At 48.6% G+C, this 27,041-nt stretch overlaps 1 protein-coding gene across 1 annotated transcript; it reads left to right on the top strand.

The window, feature by feature from the left end:
- Positions 1-15,629: 15,629 nt before the first annotated feature.
- NEUROG1 (neurogenin 1) lies at positions 15,630-18,822 on the top strand. Its single transcript, XM_074354234.1, has one exon. The coding sequence runs from the start codon at positions 15,863-15,865 to the stop codon at positions 16,604-16,606; it is 744 nt and encodes a 247-aa protein (XP_074210335.1). The 5' UTR covers positions 15,630-15,862; the 3' UTR covers positions 16,607-18,822.
- Positions 18,823-27,041: the final 8,219 nt, after the last annotated feature.

Raw genomic sequence — 27,041 nt, 5'->3', positions numbered from 1 at the left:
ACATACTTTATTTACCACTCCTCTATTCTTACATGGGTTGTTTCTACCTTTTATATTTCAAACAACACTGTAGTGAGTAGCTTACATTACTTCACAGTTATGCAAAAATACCTGCTTGCTTGGGTTTTGTTTCTTTGCTGGAGCCTCTCCAGGCTTCTCAAGCCATCCCAGATCCCTCACTTCTTCCACATCCCCGTTTTTATTTTCTGAGATCCTTTGATGCCCTTGAGGAAGGAGAGCGGGGAGCCCAAATTCCCAACTCAACCCTCTCTATTCTGGAGAAGGAGCTGTGCCTCTGAGTTCTCCTGCATTCTCTCCAGCCCTCAGCCCACTCCTCTCCCCACAACCTTACCCACCAGCCCAGTTCAAGCCTGCACCCCACCCCCCACCCCCAGGTGACAAAGAAATACTTCAGCAGGAATGGAGCTAAGCTTTCTCTTGAGTTGTTGTACAACATTTTTACCAACAGGTGGCGCTGCTGTCCACCTTTAGGCAGCTAAGATGCTCCACGGGAAGCCTTGCTCATCAAAGAAAAACAAACTCCTTAGGGCGTTGTGTAGCTTTAATAGTGGCTTTTCAGTCATATGATTGTCCACACACCTCTCTATATGATCCTCCCAACAGCCTAAGGCCATGACTGCAATTTTCTCTGGTTTTTCCCTTCTCTGCCCTTTTCCATGCAGCAGTTGTGTGCAGTTCATATTGTTTCCCTGTATATTGGGAGACAGAATCACCTAGGGTTATGAACTCGGGCTCTTGAATCAGACTTATGTTCAAAGCCTGATTCCACTGCTGACTTGCTCCACGTCCTCCGGCAATTGAATTCACCTATCTGAGCTTCCACCGCCTCCTCCGCGTGACAGGAGTATGACGGTGCACACCTCATCCAGTTGGCGTGATGACTAAATCGGGTGTAACATGAGCACAGTGCTAGGTACATGGTGCACCATCAGTAATGTCTGTTCTGACTCATGTTATGTTGATACGCATTGTCCGTCCAAAGTTTGCACCTGGCCCCTGAAGGCTTTCTTAACATACCCTGGTCTTCCATTAGTTCTTCACACAATATAAGCTTGTTCCTGCCCCAGAGTCAGCACTTGCTTGGGCCTCTGTCTGAAATACTCTCCCTCCAGCTCTCCCCATGGCTGCCTCCTTCTCATCCCTCAAGTCTCAGCTTCCACATCATCTCCTCAGAGATCCTGCCACTTCAGCTAGAGTAGGTTTCTCCTGTTCTTCCCCACACAGTTACCCTATTTATTCAGAACTTGTTACCACCTCTGTTATCTTAGATGTTTATTCATTTTCGTGACTGTGGTCTGTTTTCCTGTTGGAAAGTAACTTCCAGAAGGGCAGCTCCATTGGATTTTCTTGGGCTTCCCAGCACTACACACAGTGACCCCGGCACCCAGGGGACACACCATAAAGTGACAGGTGATTGGCTGAATGGGTGAAAGCATGTAGACAGAGTCCCAAGCAAATTCTGACCACTGGCTGCTTTGCGTGCTTCTGTTCTGAGTCCTAGGCAGACTACCAGCTCTTTGAGGGCAGGAATGGGGTCTTGTCCCACACCCAGCCTTCAGCTGGACCCACTGCCAGTGCTCAGTGGGTGGAGTCAGGACTTGGGGGAAGGTGAGGAGCAACTGAGAGGGCTGCTGAGGGTTTGATAAGAAGGCAGGGACCCTCCCATCCCCACCCAAAACATGCCACCTGGGTCATTTCCTGGGAACAATGGAGATGCGCTTCTGGCCCCTGCTACTCCAAATGGCTTTCCTTGGAACCAGTCCCAGGTCTCTTCCAGCTGATGGTCACCCACCCAGGTGTGCCTTGTCCTCAGCAACCACTCAGCCCCCGCTCAGCTTTGAGGAGTCTCTCCTATGCCCTGCCCTCGCGAGCGTTCCGGGGATGTCTGGGACTGGAGTTCTGTTCTGTTTGGGACTGGAGAGCCAGCCCACACCCACACCTACACTGCTTAGAGAAGCACTTCTGCACAGCTCTCTTTCATAAAGACAAGAGCCATCTCCTACTCCAGCAGATGCAGAGGTCTCCTCTGCCACAAAAGGTATGATTCAGAGAGTCCCAGGGGTTTGGGCATGACACAAAACCATCCTACAGGAGTCAGGCCCAAGTCAGAAAGGTGCTCTGTCCAGCCAAGCTGGAAAATGTCCCCAAATCTAGAGAGAGACCCCTCAGAATCACATAGCTTTGCACGACAAAGAACTAAATCATCATACTTCATTCTCACTTCAGTCCAGAACTTCCCAGAGCTGAGAAGTCACACACATAGGCAGAAGCAGGGCACACACACTTCACCATTTAAAATACATTCAAATCAATGTTCATATTTAACCACAAAACATACCGAGCATCTCTGAAGTGGCAAATCCTGTTCTAAACACTGAGAGACAGTTAATAAGATCGACAGGGCACTACTACTAACATGGAACTTTCAGTTTAGTGAAAGCGATAGACAAGGAGGAGCAAACACATAAATATGTGAACAACCCACAGATTTCTGTGCTGGTGCAGATGGAGAGTGATGAAGAGTGACAGCTGGGCTGGGGAGGGTGGCCTTGGCCAGGATCCTCAGGAGGTCCTCCTCTGAGTAGTACAGGGAGAGAACTCCAGGCAGAGAAGGAACAGCCAGTGCAAAGCCATAGAAAGCACTAAAGGCACCAAATGGAGACAGTGGTGCTGGAACAAAGGGCAAAGGAGGAGGAACTGGCAGTGAGGCTATGATACCCCCAGGTCAGCAGGGGGCAGATGACTAAGAGCCTTGTCCACCAGGGGTAAAGTGAAAAGACAGGGGCATTTTACTTAAGTGCAATGGGAGCCCTTTGAAGGATATTAGGCAGGGAAGTTAAGTGACCTTTTAGCCAGGAAAAGCTGACTTAACATCATGGCAACGAATGAATGAATGAATGAACAACTACTGAGCTAAGGAAAGTAAGTAACCAAGGGTCTCTCGGTGATCAGGTCATGCTGAGCTCTATAGGGACATGGGGACAAGAAGTCCAGGACAGCCCACAAACTCCAAGACCATGAACTCTGTACCAAACAGAATGCAGAGTTTCCCCTTCGCCTCTCAGAGAGGACTCTGTCTTTAGCTCAGCTCTTTGGCCCTTTGTAAGCTCTGCTCACTACACAGATAGGAAGACCAGAGAGGAGAGGAGATCGTTGGATGTCACACAGCCAGGTAACTCCCCAAAGCTTCAGGCAAGGGCAGCACTGGAGCTCTTCCGCTGGTCTGCAAGTCCCTGGGGACACCTGATCTTCCCCACATCCCACCCCGTCACCCCTTTTCAGATGCAGAGGGTGAGGCCAGAGAGGAGAAGGATTTTGTCAAGGTACCACAGGGAGCCCAGACTTCTCAATTTTCACCAAGAAAACAAGAACAGAGGCCAACTTCAAACACCCAAACATCCCCTCTGTGCCATGGTCACAGCCCTTCCCCACAAGAGCAACCAACCAGCAGACAAGACCTTCTCCCACAGAGCTCCCCCACCTCCACACCTATGATAGCCACCCTCCCCCACAGAGTAGGACTGTGGTTTCCACCCCAAGTCCCCAGGCCTTAGCTGGAGCTAGCCACAGAGTGGGAGAAAGGGACAGGAGGAAGATGACAACTGGTCAGCATCACAGGCACTGAAGCCAGAGAGCCCTGGGTTCCATTTCCGGCTCTACTGCCAGCTGGCCCATGACCTCCGGCATGTGTCTTAAACTCCCTTAAGCCTCAGTCTCCTCATATTTAAAAGGCAGATAAAAAAAGACATCTCATAGGCTTGTGAGTTTAATAAGGTCATGTATATTGACAGTTCAGCTCAGTGTCCCTCTCACAAAATTTGTTCACAAATATTATTTATATTCATATACATGATGATGATGATGGATCTTGTTTGACCCTGGCCATTTCCTGCATTCACAAATGTCATCTAGAACATAATTGCTAAAGTAAGAAAGGAGACTGCGATGTTGTAGCAAAACTCCCATTTCTCTAAACAAAGGTTTCTGTGTAGCCCTCAAATAAGCAGAAAATCCAGGCCCACTGGGTTCCCAGTGCTCCCACCCCCACCCCACCCCACCCGACTCCAGGAAAGCCACCTCCCAGCTCCCACTCTGGGACACACCTCTCGGTGGTAACAGGTGTTGCGGTGAGCAGCTTGTGGCTTGGGCTTTGAGAGCTGGTGCTGTCACCGCAGTAACTCCCCCCTCCTTTCTCCCTCAGTGCCCATCGAGGAGGCAGGGGCATCGGAGGGAGCAGAAGGAGTATCATATGGCCAGGGCTTTGGCAGAGCTTGGCTACAACTTGACCTGTGGCCGTGAGAGTGATGGGTGGTGAAAGTGTCACCAGGATTTCAATCTGCCCTGACCCTCACAGCCACTAAGGGAAATTAGGGACCTCTCCTCCTTGGAGTGTGGCGTCTCCATTTCCCACTCCACTCCAGTTTTTCTCCTAAGGTTACACCACCACCAAATGAGTGAACAGATACCCACCCAGCAAGCCCTCCACCAGCTCAGGGGCTGAGCCCCCAGCAGAGCCTGGGGCTGCTTGGTGGTGGTGGTGTGGTGCCGACTCGAGGATCAACTCGGGTTACAAGAGGTGGAGTAATCCCAGAGAAGAGTGGAACCCAACCCCCCAGTCCCTTCGCCCTAAAGGTGAGGAAGAGCTTTGTGTGCTCACATGTCATCTTTGCTTCCTCTGCTCTCTTTCTTTCTAGGGCAGGCTCCATCCCACAGACCCTTCCCCCCACCCCCTCATCGTCACTGCTATTATTAGGGTCATGCTGAGCCACTGGTGCTTCTCTACTGCATCCAGCAAAACAGGGATATTAGGTCAACGCATCACACAGCAATCCACTTCACTTAAACTGATAACGAGTAACATATTTCTGTGCCCAGGCTCTGGGGGACCCCACAGTGCCTGTGCTAGAGGTGCAATGAGGAGCTCCTTCCCTTCCCGTAAGGAGCAATCTCTGCTTTTTCTGTCATTACATGCACACGGAGCTGGTTTTCACACTTTTCCTACCCGTTTTTCTCACTTTGGTTTGTAGCTCCCCCAGCCTGCCCCATGTCCAGGATGCCTGGCACCCGGTCCCTGCTTCTCTTTTACTATTTCTGTTTCAGAGATACTCTTTGAAGTCTCATCCTGGCCCCAGTTGGCATCAGCTGGAGCATTGAGCACAGTGAAACCTAAGCATTGTTATGAAGTGAGCATTCCATCCAGAATGGCCCCTTCTCTGTCCTCATTATGCAGCACGGCGAAAAGGAATATGGCAAACAACGACCACCTCACTCGGAATATCCAGATCCTCTATATTTTTTTCCAACACACTGCTAACCCGTCATTACATATGATAATGCTGCACCCATGCGTGAGCCTCCTGGGGTCAAGCAGCACTGGGCTCTTCGGGACCTGGACCGGGCCCTTCCGGCTGTCAGAACACCGTCCTTCTGGAAAGTTGATGTGGGCGGCATCCACCCTCCTGCCGCCCCCACCCCCACTTCAGATGCAAAGTGCACATATGGCTCATCTCCATCTTTGGGGGAGGTTCTGTCTAAAGTCCTCCCAAAGATTCAGATTGTATGACAAATCACGTTCTAGACTATCGTGGCAAGAAAGGGCCGGGGCATTTGCATCATTACCCCCAGACAACAGCTTCATTAGGCTGAAAGAGAGGTTTGCAGCCGCGCGAGCTCCGCCACTGACCTGGGCCTCTCACTTCTCCATTGTCTGTGGGCTCCGAGGCTCTTGCTCCAAACCATATGGTCCGTTTGGGCAACTCACACTGCCTCCCGGGAAAAGCAGGCATGTTCGGAAGTGCTTGGGGCAAGCCAGAGGCCTGCCTGCACCATCCCAGGTGCGATCCTGCCCCAAAGTGGGATCAACCTGAACCAGGAGAAAGAAACCACCAGAGATTAGAGTGGGCTGAGCTCTAAAAAGTGTGCAGGACAGAGAGGGAAGGTGTAAAACTCCTTAGCCAGAAGGCAAGGGAGATGAGAGCCTTGGCATTTGCCCCCTCAGAGAGCGGACAGCCTGCTGTCCCCAAGCTGTCTGACAGCATGTCCGATGTTAAGTCTGACAGCATCTTGGTGTGGAGAACACCATGGTAGCAGTATCTTCACCGTGGCCCCTTCTCAGTCCCACAAGTATCTAGAGACTCCTCAAGGTCCCCAGACTCCAGGCATTTCTCCCTCAAGGATGATGAGCAGACCCACAACCTGGCAGGCTGGAGTCTGAGGCAGCCACTCCCCTTCTCCAGTCAGGAGACCCTGAAAATCCAAAAACCATGCTGTCCATATAAAGAAGATACCTTTGGGTCTGGCTTAAAGGAGGCTAGGAGACAGGGTCCAGTGGGTGAGCCCACCCCAATCACTCTCTTCAAAATCCCATCTCTTTGAAACTCCATTTTGCTTCAAGTCTTTGCAAGATTCCAAACAGATGGAATGAATCCCAGGGGTCAGCACAGTCACAATGGACCTGGTTCCACAAGGGAGGAGGGAGCCAGCACCCCTGCCCAGAGGAGACCCTGGCTGGCGCCCTTGTCCTCAAGAAATGGGCTGAGGTGGGCCTCGCCTGATGTTTCTTTAAGAGTAGGGGAAGAAAACAGGAACTCTCATGGCACAACACTTCCATTCCAACCAGGAGGATTAGGGTCAGGATTAACATTTTAAACTCGACCAGACTTTCTGACTCAGAGATCTTTGCACGCTAATCGTATTACTATCCCTGGGATTATTGCTTTACTCGCTGCAGAACAGATTCTACAATCAAATTGCTCAAAGTTCCCTCCTGTTTTCTCCGCTTTTCGGGAGGTTGGTGGCTTGTTAAGGAGAGGACTTTTAAAGTTGAATCTCGCTAAATAGTTCTCTCCTTCCCCGCGCCAGGCAAAGGGAAGAAAACGGGCGACACGGTTCCTTTATTCCCGCCCACGCCTGCTCCTAATTCCTGGTAATTTATCCCATATTAAAACTTCTTTAAGTAAGAATGGACAAGCATCAGCACCTGCTATGCAAATGCGGCCAAATCCAGCCCGGACTGGGGGCGTGCGCGCCCGGCCGACCGCGAGCGGCCATTCAGCGCTCCCAAGGCGCCGGCGTGCCCTTCATATGGAAACCGGGGCGAGGGCCTGACAGATTGCGACGTGCTCCTCAGGCCCAGGGCGGGGGCCAGAGAGGGGTGAGAGGGACCGAGTGACAGAAAGCCCTCCCGCCTGGAAGACGCCCCGGTGGGGATAACTGGACCTCTCCCGCGGGTTTTCTTCGTCCGCGTTTTTTCTCGGACTCATCTTTGAGCGTTTGTCTTCTTGTTGGCCTTATTTTAATGCCAACACCCATATTCCCCGATTTCGTCCTTATTCTTCAGGAGAGCTTCTGAAGGGCCCTAAATGGCTCGCGGTCCCCGCTGCCGCACAGGCGTGGTGGTCGCGGCGGCCAGACCCGACCTCGCCGGGGCCTCCGGAGCGGTCTGAGGAGGGGACAGGTGGTCGTCTTGGGGCCGCGAGCCAGCCCCAGGGCCAGACGCGGCGGGCCTGCCGGATGACAAGGATTAGTTGGGTGGGGACCTTTGAAGCCACATCTCTCCTCACGTGGCCGGCGGCCGCCGAGCAGTCGCCTCTCGTGCGGCCCTAATCCCCTCACGCGGCTCCGGCGGCGAGCGGGCCTGGCGGGGAGCGGAGCCTCGCGCCTCCTCCGCTCGCGCGCGCGCGCTCAGCACTGCGCCGTGGGAGGAGCCGTGGCGCCTGGCTCGCCTGCTCAGGGAGCAGGGCGCGGGGAAGAAGACCCCCTTCTTCCAGCCAAGGAGTCTTTATTTGTGGCTGCATAAAAGAAATCGACGAAGGCCGGCTGTCCCGGGGCCAGAGCAGACCCGCGGCGGCGGCGAGGGTGGCGGCGCGGGCGCGGCCGGCGTCCCAAAGAGATGCAAAGCGATCGATACATTGTTCAGTCGCCGCCCGCTCGCTCCGGCCCTTGGGGGCATAGAAAATGAGGCACTTTCTTCCCCCCTTTAACTCGAGAAGTACCAATAATTCATGTATGTTATAATTCTTCATTGCCCCTAGGTAGTCTGGGAAAACTGGAAGAAAAGATAGTGCCAGAAAGTTATGGTAAAACTTAAGATGCGGCCGAAGTCGCTTTCTTTGCCCCTGCTGCGAGTGTTTGAATAAGAAGAATGCTCCTGGACTGTAACAAGCAAAAAGAATGAAGAAGACAAAAGATTTCCAGAAAAAGGTTTAGCTAGAAGACAAGGCAAGTGAAACTGAAAGGAGAAAAAAAGCATTTACAATGGAACAATAAGTGTACTAATCGCTTTGATATATTATACAAGCCCAAAGACCCAAAACATTGTGTAATTATTTATAAATGACTTCTCCACTCCTGTGTATAATGCAGAGGAAAGAATAAAACTGCAGGCTACTCTCTAAACTATTTCTAAATAGACCTGGTTCAAAAGAAGGCAGAAGTGTTTGAAATAAAATAATTAATGGTGGATTTTATGGTTGTCTCATTAAAACATTTTAATTACTACAAACAAAATGCATTTGTGTTCAAACCCAACGTGACTTTTATGTGGCCAAGCATTAAGGTAGAGAAAAGCAAAAGGCAAACACTTGAGCTTTTTCTCCATTTTCTTTTTATTTCTAAAGTCTCTCCTTAAACCAATACTTTAATTCCATGAGGATGAATTTCATTGTGACTTCTTTTGTACATACAGAAGAAAACACGCTCACGCATTCTTCCCACACTTGACTCACGAGCATCTTGGGGGAGGGTGTTTTTAATCTCCACTGAAGGTGTTCTTAAGAATTCAAAAACATGAAGCAGACAAAAATGAAACTGCTCAGCAAAATTAACTCTGGCTTTAGCAATATCCTGTGGCAGGTGCAGCCTGGATTTGGGGAGCTGAATCTAGTGACAGCAACAGCAGGGGCTATGGTGTGTATGTGTCTGTGTGTATGTGTGTGTTTATCTGAACCCAGAAGATTTAACTTCAAGAAATCTACTAAAGCAAAACTCAGAGGCTTTGAAGGAGGTTCTGGATTGATTGGTAGCCTCGAGCAGCTGATGTGAAAATGATTGCAGGCCTCACAGCTGGGGGGGGGGGGGGCACCTTCTGCCTGCTCCCTCTTCATTTCAGGGCCTGCACCCTTGTGGGCCCTCTGTGCACAAGTGTGCACACCCCCTTCGCCTCCCCCAGTCTACTTTGGGCACAAAAAGGACATTGTTTCACCCAAGACTGGCCCACACTAAAAAACGCACTTTCAAACCTGGGGCCACCCTAAGCACGTATTGTCCTCCTGCCCCCCAAGCAGGCTTGACTAACTAACTCCATTTAAATCTGAAGAATTCTTGTGGAAAGAATTTATTTGGCCGCAAAGTTGCCCAGTGTGTCTTTGGAAAGCATTTCTTCCCCAGCACTAGAATAAAGGAGATTTGCACCAGGGCTACCCCTGGAGGCCAAGATTCATCCCACACGTAGGCAGATTGTACACAACCAAACACATCAGTGCACAATGCCAAAGAATATTCACGCAGACATCTCCGAGGTGGGAAATGCATACAGCCAGCACTGTATTTAGCAGGGCAGGGGCCGAGGGGGCCTCCACGGATTTCTGGAAACCATGGATAATTTGCCATTTTCCTTGCTCTGTCACTGAAAGACCCCTCTGTTTCCCCCCTCCTGCCTCATTTCCCCCTCCCTTTTGCCCCCCTTCCACAACTGTCATGGGTCATCAGTAAAGAAAATAGGGAATTGTTTCTTCTTTCCATTCCCCCAACCCCACCCTGCTTCTCTCAGATGGAAACGCATATCTGCGGGTGTATTTAACTGACTGAAAGGAACACTGCGCACCTCTGGGGCCCACCTCATTCTTCATCCCGTCCTCTTGAGTAGCTGCACCTTTTCTTTCTTTTTTCCAGAAAGATTATGCTTCTTTCCAAAATGCCACCCATGAAACCAAGGCTGTCCCTCCCCCTGGTAGCTCCAGAAAAAAGAAAAAGGATGAGGGAAATTGAGCAATTTTGTTTAGAAAGGGTGGCCTTCTCCATGGCTTTACTTTGTGCAAAAATTCCCATCAAGGCCACCCCTGTGGACATCTGCGTTTCCAACAGCTTTATCAGTGCCGGGCACTGCCCATGCCCAAACCAAGATGGATGAGTGGCTTAGTTAGCGGCCACTATTCACATCTCTTATCACAAACTGCCTCTGAGAGCTCAGGTATACTGTGAGAAGAGAACTTTGCCTGTAGCCTCGCAACATTCAGATACAGGTAGGTGCCAGAACACACTTAATACTCCGTCTAACCAACTGGAGTGGATGGGGAATGATAAATCGCAGCTAAAACAATTTGGGGGGAAGTAAGAAATGCGAGGGTGTCCTTCCCACCTCCAACACATGCTGATTACTGTCCCAGCACTTGTAATTACAGAACGCTAACCCTTCATTCCTATTATTATTAAAGGATAGTTTTCAATTAATTAATTAAGTAAGTAATTAAAAGATAGTTTGCTCAACCTCAAGCTGATGTGTCTCTGAAAAGGAGGATGGCAAGGGGGCCATGTTGCTTGGCTTCGTGTCCTCAAAAGGGCTTGAACGCTGTGGGTATTAACTCTGAATGAAATCTACACGTCTATTCCTGGATCTTCATGCCTACAGGCACTATAATTTGATGTTCATTTAAAATACAGAAATTGTCTTGGGTACAGCACAGACTGCTTTTTATTTTTATGTATTGATCACATTAATCTATTACATGTAAACATTTATAATTTGCCACTATTTTCTTCTATTTTGGCCTTTCTTCATTAAAATAACAACAACAACAGCAGCAGCAGCAACAATAATAATAAACCAAGAATCTCAAAAGACTCTGGAAGCATCAGATGAATTGCTCAGCCCTAAGGGCCTCTCTCTCCCATCTTTCCAGGGAAGTGATTCCTTCATCAGTGTGTTGACATCAGAAAGGTCCTCTCAATAAGGAAACAAAATCACCTTCCTACTGGCTCCAGAGCGGTCTGGAGTCAGACCTCCAGAGCTGCCCTGAACAGGTATGCACCCTCTAATGTGCACCTGCATGCCTTCCAGGCTCCTCCCCTTGCCTCACTCCCTCAGTCATCAGATAGGCAGGCAAAGCCACAGGAGGAGTCCCAGTCTTGGCTTCACTTGGAGCTGATATGAGCTGTCACAGGAAAATGCCCCATTGACCTCAAGGGCTTAGGCAAGCACAGAATTGGAGGGCAAATGCTAAAGCAAGGTATCTGTTTCCATATGAGGGCAAACTGAGGCTCACGGTATCAATCAACAACGATTCCAGCATGTGGTCCAGATTTCTAGAGATTCTGATTCTGGGCATCTGGCATGGGGCCCCCATCATCACTACCACCCCAAGTGCCCACAGTGTGAGAAACTCTGGCTTCATCCAGTCCTTTGGAACATCTGCACCCCACCACCTCTGCTCTCCACCTCCCACGCATTGGCAGCTGGATGGCTCATATATCAGGCAACCAGAACACCTGGTGCAGACCTTGCCACTTCGGCATCTGCTGTTTTTGAATTTATTACATGCCCACATCACATCATATTGTGCTCTGGGAATGAGGACTTCCACAGATGTGCTCAGTACTAGGCTTCAAGGGATTTTGTGGGTGAGAGAAATTTCTATCTCCCCTAGCAAGGATATATGTCCTCCAAGAAGGCGCCCAGCCATTTTCTCTCAAGGAGAAAGCTCTGAGCCTCATAGAGAACAGGTCTGAGCTGAAGCTACCACCTCATTCTTACTTCCCAGGGTTCAGCTCCATCCTCAAAAGGAGCCCCCAAGCCTCAGATACACTTATTCAAAGCACAAGAGGCAAGCACTAATGTCCAGGGAGGAGCTGCGACATGCACTACCCAAGAGCCAGGAGCAGGCAGGACAAGGCTAAGATGCCTGCCTGGTCAGGTCAGTAAGGCTCTGGCAGAGGAGGGGGACAAAGGCAAGAGAGAGCACAGAGCCACCTAGCTCATAACATGCCTTCGTGTACATCTGAAAAGCACATTTCTTGAGAGGTGCAGCCCCACCTCAGGGTGCATGGCTTGGTGGGTGGTAGAGAGGCTAGATTCTGGTCCCCAACTTGCCCTGCATATCCTTGTGCAGTAAACCACTTGAACAACTGTGACAGCCCTGCTCAGAGAGAAGCAGCAGGAGAAGGAGACAGAAGGGAAGAAGAAAGGCCACCATAGCCATTCAAGGCACATCACAACTGACCCCTACCCTCTTCCCACTAGGCCTCCACAGAAGCCTCATCCAGACTGGTTTCCAGAGGATAGATTCACATCTCATCTATCCTTCAAGGCCTTTTCTAGCCCCCCCTCTGCCAGGAAACCTTCCCTGACCACCCATCTTCCCTTTGGGATGTGCACAATGCTCTTCAGATCTATTCCCTCAGTGGGCCCTCAGCACTTCTCTCAGCCAGTGGCAGGTCACCTTCCTATGGCCATGTATCCCCTGCCCCAAGACTATAGGTCTGCCTGACTCTCCACAGAGCACCTGGCACAGGGCTGCATGCAGTAGGTGCTCACTGTGTATTCAATGATTAGTTGGGATGGAAAAACATGGAATGAGGGCAGAAAAGACCCCTGAACCTGGTCCTAATTTGACCACAGTAATCCCTGTAATAACCTGGAGAAAAGACCTCCCCATCTCCTGCCTCAGTTCAGTTTCCATATACGAGGTGCAGTGGAGGGATGAATAAACTCTAAGGGTTATGCTGACATTGAACCCTAGACTCAGAGCCCATGGTCCCCATCAGCCAGGTTTTCACCCCTGTTACCACAATGTCTAGCACAGTGCTTGGCCCAGATTAGGCAAGCAATATAGTATATGGGTTGCCTCCGTCTCTATGCTTTGGCAAGTTAAGGCAAGTTTAACTTGGTGGCTTATTTGGCAAACCAAAGGCATCCAACTTGGCCAACTCAAGCAAAAAAAGCTCTACTGGGAAAAGGCTGACTATGGGGTGTCTTGTGCAATCAACGTGAAGACTGCATAACCAGCCTTAGAAAATAGGGGGTGGGGGAACAGAACCACAGCTGAAGGCAGGCCCAGGGAAAAGCTAAGTCAGGACACCCACTGGTTACTGGCCACCTCTGCCACCACTGGACACTGCCCTTTCAGGCTGCTGCCACAACACAAGTGTACTCTGAATTGTCACCAGCTCAGAGCCTAAGTTCCAGGTGGGGCATGTGATTAACCCATTAAGTCACATTGCCAGCAATGGGGAGGGTGGAGCTCATACATTCAGATTCCTCAATAGGGAGGCTCTTCAGGTGCAAGGCAGCCAACAAATGACACGTGACCACTCCAATGACCCTGTTCCCTTGACTAAACAGATTCTCTCTTCCAGAACTTTGGAAAAGAAGCTGTAGTATGTTGAATAGTGGCTCCCCAAAAGATACATCCACCCAGAACCTAAGAATGTGAACTTATTTGGAATGAAGGTCTTTGTGGCTGGAATTAAGGTAAGGATTTCAAGATGAAATCATCCTGGATAAAGGAGGGCCCTAAAGCCAATGACAAGTGACCTCATAAGAGACAGAAAAGAAGACACAGGAACACAGAGGAGAATAATGCAGAGATTGAAATGGTGCAGCTACAAGTCAAGGAATGCCAAGGGTTGCCAGGAGGCACCAGATGCTAGAAGAGGCACTGAACAGATTCTCCCTCAGAGCCTCAAAAAGAGCCGATCATGCTGATGCCTTGATTTCAAGATTTTGGCCCTCTGAACAGTGAGAATAAAGAGAATAAATTTCTGTTGTTTTAAGGCCCTGAGTTTGTAGGAATTTATTACAGCAGTATCAAGACATACATACACACAGGGGCCCAAAGGTGCCATCAAGTTGAGGCTGGTGGGAGTGCACTGGAGCCCTGGGCTCCTGCAGGCTCACACAAATGCCGGCAGCCTGTAGATTTCTTGAGATGCCCATTATTACTGACCACTTTCCCTTTCTTGCTTACATTGACTAAAGTTACTTTTGGGACTTCTAGCAAATCTCCTAGCACCCTTGTATAGAACGACGTCCAGCCTTCCCCCAGGTTGGGAGTACATGTGAGGTGCAGCAGGGGAAGGAGGGGCTGGGTAAAGTCCACCCAGCCAGAAGACAAGCACTTGGTCAGCCAGCCAAGATGGGCTTCTGCCTCCAGAGAGCATCCATTCAAAAAGGGACAGTGTGCCAAGCAGAGTCAGCTCTGAGGACAGCAGGTCAGACACCAGGTCTGAGGCTACCACTGAGATACCATGGGGAGGAAGCTGAAACTTTGCTGAAAGGTGTTCATTTTGTTTTTAACCCCCCTCCCCATAATCTGATGCTGCTCCTTAGTGACTGTTTTCCCCTAAGCACAAAGTTGGGGGTGTCTGGGCCTCTGCTGCTCCAGAGTGAGCACTGGTGACCAGAGAGAAGCTACTCGAGACATGCAGAGTGCAAACCTTTCACTGAAATAGGCGCTTTTAGATCACTAAGCGGAGAAAGGGATGGGGGAGAGGGGCTCCACCGACTGCTTGCTGTCCTCACTCCTGGGCCTGGAAAGCCTCGCTGCTGGAACCTCAGGGGGCCTCAGAGGCTGCAAGCACCGCTCCAAGAGACACAGCACAAACGGGTGCCGGTGGAGGGGGTGCGGGAGGGGGCGGAAGAGGCCCACCCTCCACCTCCAGAGAGGAGATTCGCAGGCTTCTGTTACTTTAAGAGTCTTCAGACAGTGTTGGGGGTTGGAGAGTTATAGGGGGGTTGGCCAAGGCTCCAACTAACTTGAGAAACTATCCATTCTTTCCTTGCCGCAGGGCTGCCAAAGCGCGCCATTCACCCGACCCTCGGTGAAGGTCAATAGAGCTATTGCCCTATTTCTTACCAACCTAGGAGGACCAAGGCAGCCTATTTCTGCCTTCTAACTTTGGAGCCACACCTGGTCACTCTGGTCTTTTTAAAAAGGGTTTTCCCCGGGTTCCCAGGGCGCTGCATGTCACTACCATTTATCGGGCGCTCCGTTACAAAAACGCCCTGCCAAGGTTCTCACGAACATCATTTCACATCATCCTACACAGGATAGATCTGTGCCCTATTTTACAGACAGGGAAAACGAAGTCAAATCACTAGCACGAAGTCATGCGGCCACTCAGCAGCCAGAGTGAGGGAGAGAACCCGCGGTCCCAGCCGGCTCCAGGTTTCCGCAACTCGCTGCGCCGCTCTGACTTTCCGGCCAGCGCCCCGCCTCTGCATCCCCAACCCAGCGAGAGGCGCCTGGCCGGCCCGGGAGGAGCGTGCCTCGGTCGCTAATCGCCCGCCGCCCCCGCCTATCGTTTCACTGCCTGGAGACGCCCGAGCTGGCTTAGCCCGGAGACGGCTCCCGGGGCCGCGGGACTCAGCCGATTGGCCCGCGGTAATTACGGGCACGCTCCGGGAGGGGGGAGGGGCGGGATGGCCCCCCGCGAGCATAAATTATGCAAATACCCGGGCGCCGCACGGGGCTGACCTGCCGCCAAGCTCCATTCAAGGGGGCTGCCTCGGGGGCGGAGGTGGCTGGGAAGGGGGGCTCCCATTGTTGCGCCCAGTACTTAAGGAGTCCTGAGGCCGGTCGTGTGCCACTCTCGGTACTCACACGAGCTGATCTGATCGCCGGCGAGATCACTCGGGAGACCGGCTGGAGCGGGGCCCCTGCAGGCGAGGCAAGGAGCTGAGGCCAAGAGCCCGGTGTGCCCCTGCGCCCTTTCAGGCCTTGGTGCCTACAGCCGGCACACAGTAGGCCTGGGCTGCCCGGAACGTAGGTGCGCCCCGGCGGCCCTGCCCGGGCTCCTGCCCTCTGAGCGCCCTCTTATCTGTCCGTCGGTACTGCACAACGCCAGGATGCCAGCTCCTCTGGAGACCTGCCTCTCGGATCTCGACTGCGCCAGCAGCAACAGCAGCACCAGCACCAGCGACCTGTCCGGCTTCCTCACCGACGAGGAGGACTGTGCCAGACTCCAACCGCCCGCGTCCGCATCGGGGCCGCCCGTGCCTGTCCGCAGGGGCGCACCCGGGATCCCCGGGGCATCAGACACTCCTCGGGTGCAGGACGACGAGCAGGAGCGGCGGAGGCGCAGGGGCCGAGCGCGGGTGCGCTCCGAGGCGCTGCTGCACTCGCTGCGCAGGAGCCGGCGCGTCAAGGCCAACGACCGCGAGCGCAACCGCATGCACAACTTGAATGCGGCGCTGGACGCGCTGCGCAGCGTGCTGCCCTCCTTCCCCGACGACACAAAACTCACCAAGATCGAGACGCTGCGCTTCGCCTACAACTACATCTGGGCTCTGGCCGAGACTCTGCGCCTAGCTGACCAAGGGCTGCCCGGGGGCGGTGCCCGGGAGCGCCTCCTGCCGCCGCAGTGCGTCCCCTGCCTGCCCGGGCCCCCGAGCCCCGCCAGCGACGCCGAGTCCTGGGGCTCTGGTGCCGCCGCCTCCCCCTGCGCCGCTGCGGCCTCGCCACTCTCTGACCCCAGTAGCCCCGCCGCCTCCGAAGACTTCACCTATGGCCCCGGCGATCCCCTTTTCTCTTTCCCTGGCCTGCCCAAAGATTTGCTCCACACGACACCTTGTTTCATTCCTTACCATTAGGGCTCCTTTTGAATACCGTTACCTTCCCCCTCCCCCAGGCGACGGGCCGTAGTCTGGGCCCAGCTGCGGCCTCGGGACCCCCGGTCCAGGCAGAGGGAGGAAGCGGGAGCTTTAAAGGGGTGGGGGATACCTGAGCCGCTTGTTAGGTCGCTGCACCCTCGCAGTGGCTGCCCATTGGTCTGCTTCTCCAGCCCTCAGCCCTGGGCCCCTCCTGGCCGCCCCTAGACGGCCTTTCCTTTTGCACTTTCTGAACTCCACAAAACCTCCTTTGTGGCTGGCTCAGAGCTGACCCCAGCCACCACTTCAGTGTGATTTAGAAAAGGGACAGATCAGCCCCTGAAGACGAGGTGAAAAGTCAATTTTACAATTTGTAGAACTCTAATGAAGAAAAACGAGCATGAAAATTCGGTTTGAGCCGGTTGACAATACAATGAAAAGGCTTAAAAAGGAGAGACAAGGAGTGGGCTTCATACATTATGGATCCCGACCCCCACCACTGCAGGCTTGCTCTAGGAAGAACCCGAGACTCTTGCGTAGCTATTCAGGCACTGGGCTGGAGAGTGCTTTAATTTATTCAAGATGCTTCATTCATATGAAAATGTATTTTTGTACATATAGAGTTTATTCTATTATTATGAGCTATCAAAGTTTACATTTTTGTACTGCAGATGTTTCGTGTAAATAAAAACTAAATTAAAAAAAATAATGTCACCAAGTTTCTTTCCTAATGTTGGTGTCTCTGGGGCTTTTCTTCCCTTCCCCTGGCTGCTCAACACTTTAGTGAAACACTGTCCCCACCCACGTTCAAACCCCCAGTCCTGTTTCAAAAACAATTAAAAAATAAAATGCACCTGATTTCCACCAAGAACTGGATAAAGACAGACTACGGCATTTGAGAGCCATCATTTCCTTTCACCTTGTAAACACAAGGGAGATCTTTCAGGCTCCCCATAAGCCAATTAAGACTTTTTACTGAAGAATTAGCCCCGGATATGCAGCTACCTGTAGAGGTAGGGGCGGTGGGAGAGTCTTTCTTTTGAGGAACTCCACATCAGCTGGCTCTGTGTTTCAAAGAGAGGGGATTAAAAAGATCAATACAGTGTGACCACTGGCTAGGAAGTCCCAGTGACAGGTGGGCCTACGCTGGGCAAGCAGAGGGGTCCACTCTTATAACAGCCTATTTAGAGGGGAAATTGATTTGTAAACAATGCCCCCAAATTGTTCATTGAGTCTGGGAACACCCTGGCTGGGAGGTATGGGGTAAATTATGCTGGTGTGGTATCCCTGGATGGGTGTGCAGCTGCCTAAAATTGTGAGGGTGTCTGCACCTCTCCATCGCTCCCACCCCCTACACACATGCTGGGCCCACAGGGTCCACGGAGGGGGAGCTTGATCAGAGAGCCGGGGGCAACAGCCCAAGCTTCCATTTGCTGCCTGAGAAATCAGCCGCCCAAACTCAGTGGGGATTTTTCTGGCTGAAGCGTATTTGTTGTCTGACAATTAGCTAACAGCACAGACTAGTGTTGACTTTTGTTTTAAATCTTAGGATGTGGATAATTAGAAGAGCAAATTCCTAAAATGCAGCTGCTGCCTGTTCCCCCAGCTCATAAGTTACCCCACATTAAGACCTAATTTTTTTCATTGGGTTGCCCCTTTTCGAGAATATGATTATTTAGTGGGAGGAGGTAGAAAGGAGTTTAGGAAAACAATATTCTATGGCATTTGTGAAATCACATCTGTTTAGGAGGTGAAGAGAAACAGAGGCCAGAAGTAAGGCCACTAACAACATTTTCCCTTGTGGAAGTGTTTCCCCTCATCACACACATGTCCTGATGAGCTGGATCCACAGAGTCAGAGCCCAGCAGCCATGGTCAAGGAGCCCTCTTTCAGATATAAAGGCTGCTTTTCAGGAAGTTCTGGAAAGTTGGATGCTTTCTCTAATTGCTCTCAGAGCAGAGACAAGGTGTCTTCCAGGAAAAGTTTCAGAAGTTTTGAGGGTTCAGAATGGAGTTGCTTCTGCTAAAAGCTCCAAGGAAAAAGTTGTGTCTCCTGAATGACCCTGCCTGGGGCCCCGCTCTATTGTCTGTCTCAGAATTAATTCACTCTACCAGCTTTGCATTTTCCTAAAGCAAAAGACACAAAAACGGTCTGCATCAGATTTTCTGCTCTCCCGTGCATAGGATGCTTGGCAGTGCCTCCCTCCAGCTTTCTGTGGGGCTCAGGCGGGGTCTTCAAGAAGGCAGGTTCTATATGGAGACTTCGCTCAGCAGCAGTGTAGGTGCACGTGTCTGGGCTAGAGGAAGAAGACGGCCAATTATGTGTATCATCATCCAAAATCCGTGGGAAAACCACCAGCAAACATCCCACAAACCCCTGGGCATCCTAGAGCCAATGGCTGTAGTAGGAGCTCTGTCTTATACAACTGCCTACAGCCAGCACTGCAAATGGAAAACAGAAAATGCCACTACAATGCGACTACCCCCAAGACTGAAGAAGAACAAAGTATATTCCCAACTCTGTTGCCAAAATAGGCTCACAACTCAAGGCACATGGCCCAGAGCATCTTCCACCTAAAGAAACATCTTTAACAACATCACTTGCTGGGGGGAGTCTCCACTCCTGCCAGTTAACACTGTTCTTTCTTCCATGGAAGCAAGCCTGTCAGTATGGCCTTTGTAGCTCCCAAACAGGAGAAAAGAAGGAAGGGGCCTCTTTTTTCCTGCAGCAAACTCTCGTTCAGCCACTGACGTGTAAAGGCAAGCTGGGGTTACAGAGTATTCTAATCAATTATAGAGCATAGAACATCCCGGTAACAGCCATGATTCACTTCTTCCACAGAATCTTCCATTGAGGAATCATCAAGCACTTAGAAAAGCTTATTTATTCTCTGACTAGACCTGCCTATTCACATCTATCCTGGTGTAACATGTGTGTTTTTATATTCTGCTTCCAAGCCTTTGAGAAATCAGGTCAAGGGAGATTGGGATGACATAGTAAAATGAAGAATTTCACTCTGACTTTCATTTTTTTTTCTTTTTCTTTTCTCCCTAAAGTAAATCTTAACTTTATTTGGGGATTATTTAGGCAAAGATGCTGTTGCTGAAAAGAATAATCCCTTCATACATACTATATCTAACTCCTACAGGATCCACAGCCACTCCAGATAAAAACAGATGAAGAGCTGAAGGATGTTGGAAGGAATAGTGGACTTGGAATAAAAACATTTTTTTAATGACTCTTTATCAAGCCCTGCTGTGTGCTGAGCACCGTTGTAGACACTGGGCTGACCAAGACATAGCCCTCACCAGAAAGGCACATACACACTAATGGGAAAGACAAAATCACCTTATGACAGGTGGTGGTAAATGTTGAGAAGAAAAAGAACATCAAATAAGGGGCATATGGAATCCCAGGGTGGAAAGGAGGTTGCTCTTTTAGAAAAGATGGCCAGGTTTTGATGAGATGACATTTGAGCAGAGGCTCAGATGCAGCAGGAAGGGTCAAGCCTTGGCAGTATCTGGAGGGAAGCATCCCAAACAGAAGGCACCTCGAGGGGAAAGCCCCGGCCATGCATCGTGCAGTAGAGGGGCAAGGAGGCTCGTGGGACTGGAGCAAGGGCATAAGGGGGGCAAGGATGGAGACAGATGGGGGCAGTGCAAATCATGATTTTTTTCCTCAAGGTAATGAAGGGTTGAAAGAAGAGGAGTGATGTGAAGTGATTTATATTTGTAAAGGCCACAGTGGTTGTTATAGGGATTGCAAGGTTTAGGGACCAGGGCAGAAAAGGAGACCCAACTAAACATCTGCACGTTAGTCCTGAAGAAAGTCTTACAATAGCAGATGGGTTTAAGAGTGGTCAGAACCAGGATGACTTTTGAAGAAGGAAACAATAGGATTTATTTTAGGGTGTGAAAGAAAGAGAGAGATCAAGGATGACTTCAGAGATTTGGGTCAGTCCCTTAGTCACTCCAGCCTCCTCTGGGCTCCTGCCACACTCAGGCCACTCCCCTGATTATTGCACACACTCTGGACACATCAGTTTCTGAGGGACTTTGGGCTGCTTAAGCCCAAGAAACACACTTGCAACCTCTACATGCCCCTAGAGCCTGCATCTCATCCTTCATCTGTGAGGTTCCATTGGGGCAGTTCACAACCTCAGTAGAAAATCGCCAGAGTGACTCTCAGTCTTTCTGGGCAGGTTTAACGATGGTCCAGGCCAAAGAGGGATAAGTTGGTTTCGTTCAGTCTTTTATCTTGTCTTAGTTATTTTTACTGAAAGAAGGTCATAACCCTGCAGTCAGACAGCAGTGGGCAGGTGTGTGTGTGCGTGTGCGTGTGTGTGTTCAGGGGGGATGTTCAGGCATTTGCTCAGGTAAGTGGCCAAAAGAACCCATCATCTTGCTTTGGTTTCTACCACAAAGTAGCCCGCAGGTAACCAGAGCTACTGTACAAAAGAATCATCCAGGAAGCCTTTCTTCAAAAAATGTGGATACTTGAGTCCTTCCTCCAAAGATTTTTCCATCAGAATATTGAGACTGAAGCCCTGGCATTTGTATTTTTTGAAAAGTTGCACAGATGGTTAATACACACAGCAGGATTAGGAACCCATGGGCTTTCAAGCATTGTGCTTCCCACAAGATCCAGTCTACTGCCCAGGTGGCCCCAATGGAGTGGGAGCCCAGATGTGCATGGACGTGGAGCGACCCCTCTGCACACTTCCCTTGTATGTTCATGGGTCACATACTACAGGGTAGTCCTTCAGATTTCTCAAAGACTAACACCAGGATGGGGCCAGTAAACCCCACTGTTTTACAGTGATACCCATTTGCTCCAAGCCCAGAATCATTTTAACTTTCATTTGTTTGGAGCATAGTGACAGAAACTGCTGGTTATTCACTGAAATCCATTCTCCTCTCGTTCCTGGGCACAGTTAACTGTGACTGTGTGACTGGGTTTTTTTTCACTGAATCATGAGTGGAAATCTTGCAAGCCATTTCTGGGACTATGTCTTCACAACTGTGGTGGGAGTCTGCACTTTTGTGTACAATGTAGAAAGCTGGAAAAAAAATCACTCCTGGTCCAAAAATGAGAAAAAGTCATATAATCGACAAAATCATAATTTTCTTAAGCTACTCAGAGATGTGAGGTTATGAAGCAATTAAATAAGGGAATTACAAGAGGAGACAGCCCCTCCAAGGAGAGACAGAGCATGTGAACTATTTCACCTTGGGCCAAGCATGGGGAAGAGAGGTGGCTGCCATATAAACAGGTAAGAAGAAATTGGCTAAAATTTTAATAAAATCTTAAAAGCCAAATGTGGGCTAGGGGGTGAGTTTGGAATAGGAGAGTTTACGCCCACTTGCAAGCTCTTATCCATAGGCCCCACCATGTGCATACAACAAAGATTAGTCCAGGGCAGAAGACCAGAGGGAGTCCCCTCAGTGGTGGAGGTGTTCAGGAGTTAATTGTTGCTTGGGACTAGGCACTAGCCCCACTCACTTTCCCAGACATGCTGTCCTTAAAGCAAAAGCAGCAGGCCACTGAAGAAAGAGCATTATCTCTCCTACAGTACAGGCAAAGATCTACTGATTCTGGGCAGAAATAGAAGCAAAACCCACCTGTTTCTGGTAGAGGGGTAGGAAACTGCCTCAATTTCAGGAAAAAGGCAAAGGTCAACTGCTGGTGGAGGAGGAGAAGAAAACACCCTGTCTCCAGAGGGAAGGGCTGGGATCCTACAGCAACACAAAGCAAGGGTCTGCTACAACAAGGGGAGGAACAGGAACCTCCTTCCCAAGAACAACCACAGATACAAGGAAAAGTTTGGCTGCCAGGAGGATAAAGAGCTAGAAATCCTCACCAGGAAGCCAAGATGCACGAGATTTGCCAAAAACTGAGGCGGGACCATCCTTTATGAACTTAGCATCGAGTAACAAGCAACATCACTCTGGTGCTGGTAAGGGACAAAATCATGGAGAGAGACACCCCCTGGGGCACCTGTAGGCAAGAATGGCTAAAAGCTAAGGGGTGAAAAGGGTGCTGAGAAAAATCCTTTGGCACTTCCCTCAGTAAAAGTATATGGTAACAACAGCCCACTGCTGAAGAAACAGGAAGACTGTGGTGTAAGTAATAATAACAAACAACAAGAAAATTCAAACCAAGCTCAACTCCTGACTATATTGACTGACCACTCCCGCCCCATATTAACTGCATGACAAAAGAAGAGGCGTGTCCAAGCATAAAATTATTTACTGTAGTCTCTACTAGTTCTGTACACATGGTGCCCAGTATTAACAAAAAGTTACAAGACACACACACACACAAATAAGAAAAACAACCTACTCCCAAGAGATAAAACAATCCATAGATCTAGACTCAGATATAACCCAAGTGTTGGAATTTTCAGATAGGAAATGTTAAATAGCTATAATTAACATGGTAAAGAATTTAATGGAAATTGTGGACAAAATGCTTATGTTAGTCAGAATTCACCAGAGAAACAAAACCAATAGGATAAGAGAAGATTTATTATAGAAATTGGCTCACACGGTTATGGAGGATGAGAAGTCCCATGATGTGCTGTCTGCAAGTTGGAGAACCAGGAAAGCCAGTGGTGTCATTCAGACCAAATCTGAAGGCCTGAGAATAGGCAGCCAATGATCTAAGTCCCAGTGTGAATCCAAAAGCCCAGAAACTGGGAGCACTGATGTCCTAGAGCAGTAGAAGATGGCTGTCTCAGCTTAAGCAGAGAGGGTGAATTCACCCTTCCTCATTCTTTTGTTCTATTCTGGGCCTCAGTGGATTGGATGATGCCCCCCCCCATGCTGGGGAGGGAGATATCTTCTTTACTCAGTCTCCCAGTTCAAATGCTAATCTCTTCCAGAGACTTCGTCACAAATACACTCAGAAATAATGTTTTACCAGTTTAGCCCAGTCAAGGTGACACGTAAAATGAACCATCAAAATGCTTAAACAAATTTGGGAAATTCAGCAGAGAAATGACAGCTATAAGAAGGAGTGAAATGGAAATGGTAGAAAATTAAGCATGATATTAGAGAAGAAGAATGCCTTTCATGGGCTCACTAATAGCCTGACATAGTTAAGGAAAGAGTCCATGAACTGAAGCTAGGTCAACAGACTGTATCCAAACTGAAACACAAAGAGAAAATGGAAAAACCACCACAAAATGGAGCATTCGAGGACTAATACCAAATGAAAACTTGAATCTAAGTAAAGAAATCAGAAAAAGAAGAAAATGGTAAAAAAAAAAAAAAAGGTAAAAACCCCCTTTTTTACTTATCTTAAATCAGTTTAAAAAATAATTGTGTAAGACAACATGAGTAATACTATACTCTGGGGCTTGGAGCATAAGTAAAATGTACAAGAAAAATAACCCAAAGACTAGGAGGGATGAATGGGAATACAGCTGGCCCTTGAATAACACGAGTTTGAACTGGGTGGGTCCACTTATATGCAGGTTTTTTTTCAGTAAACATGTGCTGCAATATTATAGCACCTACAGTTGGTTGAATCCATGGTGTGGGACCCAATACGGAGGGCCGACTCTAAGGAAATCCACAGGTTTTCCACTGCCTGGAGGGGGGACACCCCTAACCTCCACATTGTTCAAGGGTCAACTGTAGACTCTTGTAAGATTCTTTCACACAATGTGGTATAATATTCTTTGAAAATACATTCAGATAAGTTAACAATGTATACTGTAAACTCTAGGAGAAAAACAGCAAAAATTTAAAATGTGATATAAGTAACAAGCCAACAGTGGAAGTAAGATAGACTAATAAACAATATTCAGTTACTTCAAAAGAAGTGCAAAAAAGCAATAAAAGAACAGATTAAAAAAAAACAGAAAACAACCAGGAAGACAAAAATTTAAACCCAATCCCAATGATAATTACCTTAAGTGCCAATTACATTAAAAGAAGAAGATTGTCAAGGCCCAACTATACATTATTTACAAGAAACCCACTTCAGATATAAAGATACAGATAGCTTAAAAGGAAAGGAAAAGAAAAAGATATACCATATTAATACTTTAAAAAAAATCTATGGTAGCTATATTAATATCAGACTGAACAGACTTAAGAGTGAGAAATATTTCCAAGGATAAAGAGGGACATTACATAATGATAAAGGGGTTAATTCACCAAGAAGATATGACAATCCTAAATGTTTAAGCACTCAATAATGAACCTTCAAAATATATGAAACAAAAACTGATATAACTGAAAGAAGAAACAGGCAAATCCACAAGTATAAAGATGCCAACAGTCATCACATAGTAATATATACAGAAAGTAGACAGGAAACCAGTGAGGATATAGTTTGCCTGAACAACACTATTAACCAACCTGGCCAAATTTGTATTTATAGAATACACCATCCACACTCACATGACAGTAGAATATACATTTTTGTCAGGTACACATAAAATACTCACCAAAATAGACATACATAGTCTGGGCCCTAAAACAATTTCAATAATTTAAGCAAATTTAAGTCATATAAAATGTGTTCTCCAAAACAGCAGGTTTCCCAAGTAATTGAAACAATATCCTCCTACACAGCCCACTGTTCAAAGAGGAAGTGTATTTAGTAACTTGTGCAGCAATTTAAGTCTGTTATCTAATAATAAAATACTTTAGGCTTGTGTTTTGTATGTCTTTGGGAGGTTTTTTCCCCCTTCATTTTCCCAGTGATTCATTTTTATTATTTTTTACAAATATTTGGGTCCAAAATGGATTGAAAATGTTTTTTTTTAAAAAAGAGGGGTCCTTCACCACATATAGTTTGAGAAGCACTGCCCTGGAGAATGGTGGAGCAACCCAGAGGACCCTCCATCCCTGAATGACTACATGAAGCAGAGCCACCTGGCCACTTGGAATGCTCTTCTTGGACTGTTACAGGAATGAGAAATGAACTTCCTTCTTTAAGTCACGGTATCATCGTGTGTCCCTGTTACAAGAACCTTACCTTCACTGGGATCGCCACAATGGCATGCTGTCTGCTGACTCTGAGCCACTGCTTTAGACCCAGGTAGATAGAAGCAAGCTGTTTTCAGAGAGAGCACAGGCTCATGGGAAAGCAAACGAGGTGAGCATTACTTTTCACACCACAGAGCGTCCCCACAAAAGAGAGAAGAGCTAAAGTTTTTACATCTTCAGCTGAGTACTAGTAGGCTGATAGCAAAGATGGAGCATGGAGCCACTCCAATGACCTGTAAGTGCCCAGCAGAACTTGGCTTTCCCTGGGTGGTTGTGGGAGGCACAGGGCTTCCATCAGCAAGTATAGCAGTGGCCGTTTGAACCATGGCTGCCCCAGAAAGATGGCTCTATGGCCTCCCTCTTATGGGGCCAACTTGGAATAAGTGTTTCTAACTATTATTAAAGAGTATTTAGGTAATGTAACTCACCTGTCCAGTTCTGTCAATTCCTAACTGGTAATCTCTTTTTGCCTAAATCTGTCTCTTTATCTGTAAATGGGTGATAATGATAGTACCTACTTATGCCATAGGATTTTCCAAGTTTCAATGAGAAATAGTCACGTAAAGAGCTAAAACACATGCCTGGCTCATTAAAAGAGCTTGATAAATGTTCGCTATTGACTGATTTAGCTGCAAGTCAATTACCCTTTGTAATGAGATGATCTTTCCTTGGTCACCAGATGGTCCCTACGGTGCTTGAAGTCTGTAGGCCTTAGATATAAACCTTACTAGTGTAACTTGAATCTAATGCAGCAATATGATTTTGGGGGCCAATGCCATACTTCAAATATGAAACTGTGATTAGAGGATTTAAGAAGGATATTAAATTATACCTGGTGATGGTCTGGTTGAAGCCCAGACAAACCTCAGTGCCCTGAAGAACGTTTCATATTAAGCATAAATACATGACTATAGTGCCTTCCAGTTTACAAAGCAATTTCACATCCATCATCTGATATTAGCCTCACAATGTCCACTGAAGTAGAAGGGATTATTGTATCTATAGCGCAGATGAGGCAAGGGGCTCGGAGGTTAAGTGGCTCACCCGAGGTCACGGGGTTAATGAGAGGAGAACATGGGGCTCAGGGACGCATCTGGTTCCAGGCCCATTTCTTTTTCCCAGATACTCTTGTGCTTCTCCAGGCTTGCCTCATGTGACCCAGGGCACACCTCCACAGTCAGAGGTACGTTTACATTATGATTTGCAATCAAGCAAAAGATTAATAATGATGAATATATGATTAGGTTCAACCATATAACACTGCTAATGTCTGGACTACAGAAATGGCAGTTTCATGTGGTTCAACTTCGTAACTAACACTTACTTGGTTACTTACCACAGGTTAGGCACTAAACCAAGCATTTTACAATTGCATTGGCTTATCTTATCACAGGAACTCTATTATCTCCATTTTAGAGAAGAGGAATCTGAGGCCA

Source organism: Camelus bactrianus, chromosome 3 (assembly GCF_048773025.1).
Source record: "Camelus bactrianus isolate YW-2024 breed Bactrian camel chromosome 3, ASM4877302v1, whole genome shotgun sequence".
NCBI classification, from domain to species: domain Eukaryota; kingdom Metazoa; phylum Chordata; class Mammalia; order Artiodactyla; family Camelidae; genus Camelus; species Camelus bactrianus.
The sequence above is the reverse complement of the archived record's forward strand: the minus strand, read 5'-3'. Positions and strand labels throughout refer to the sequence as shown.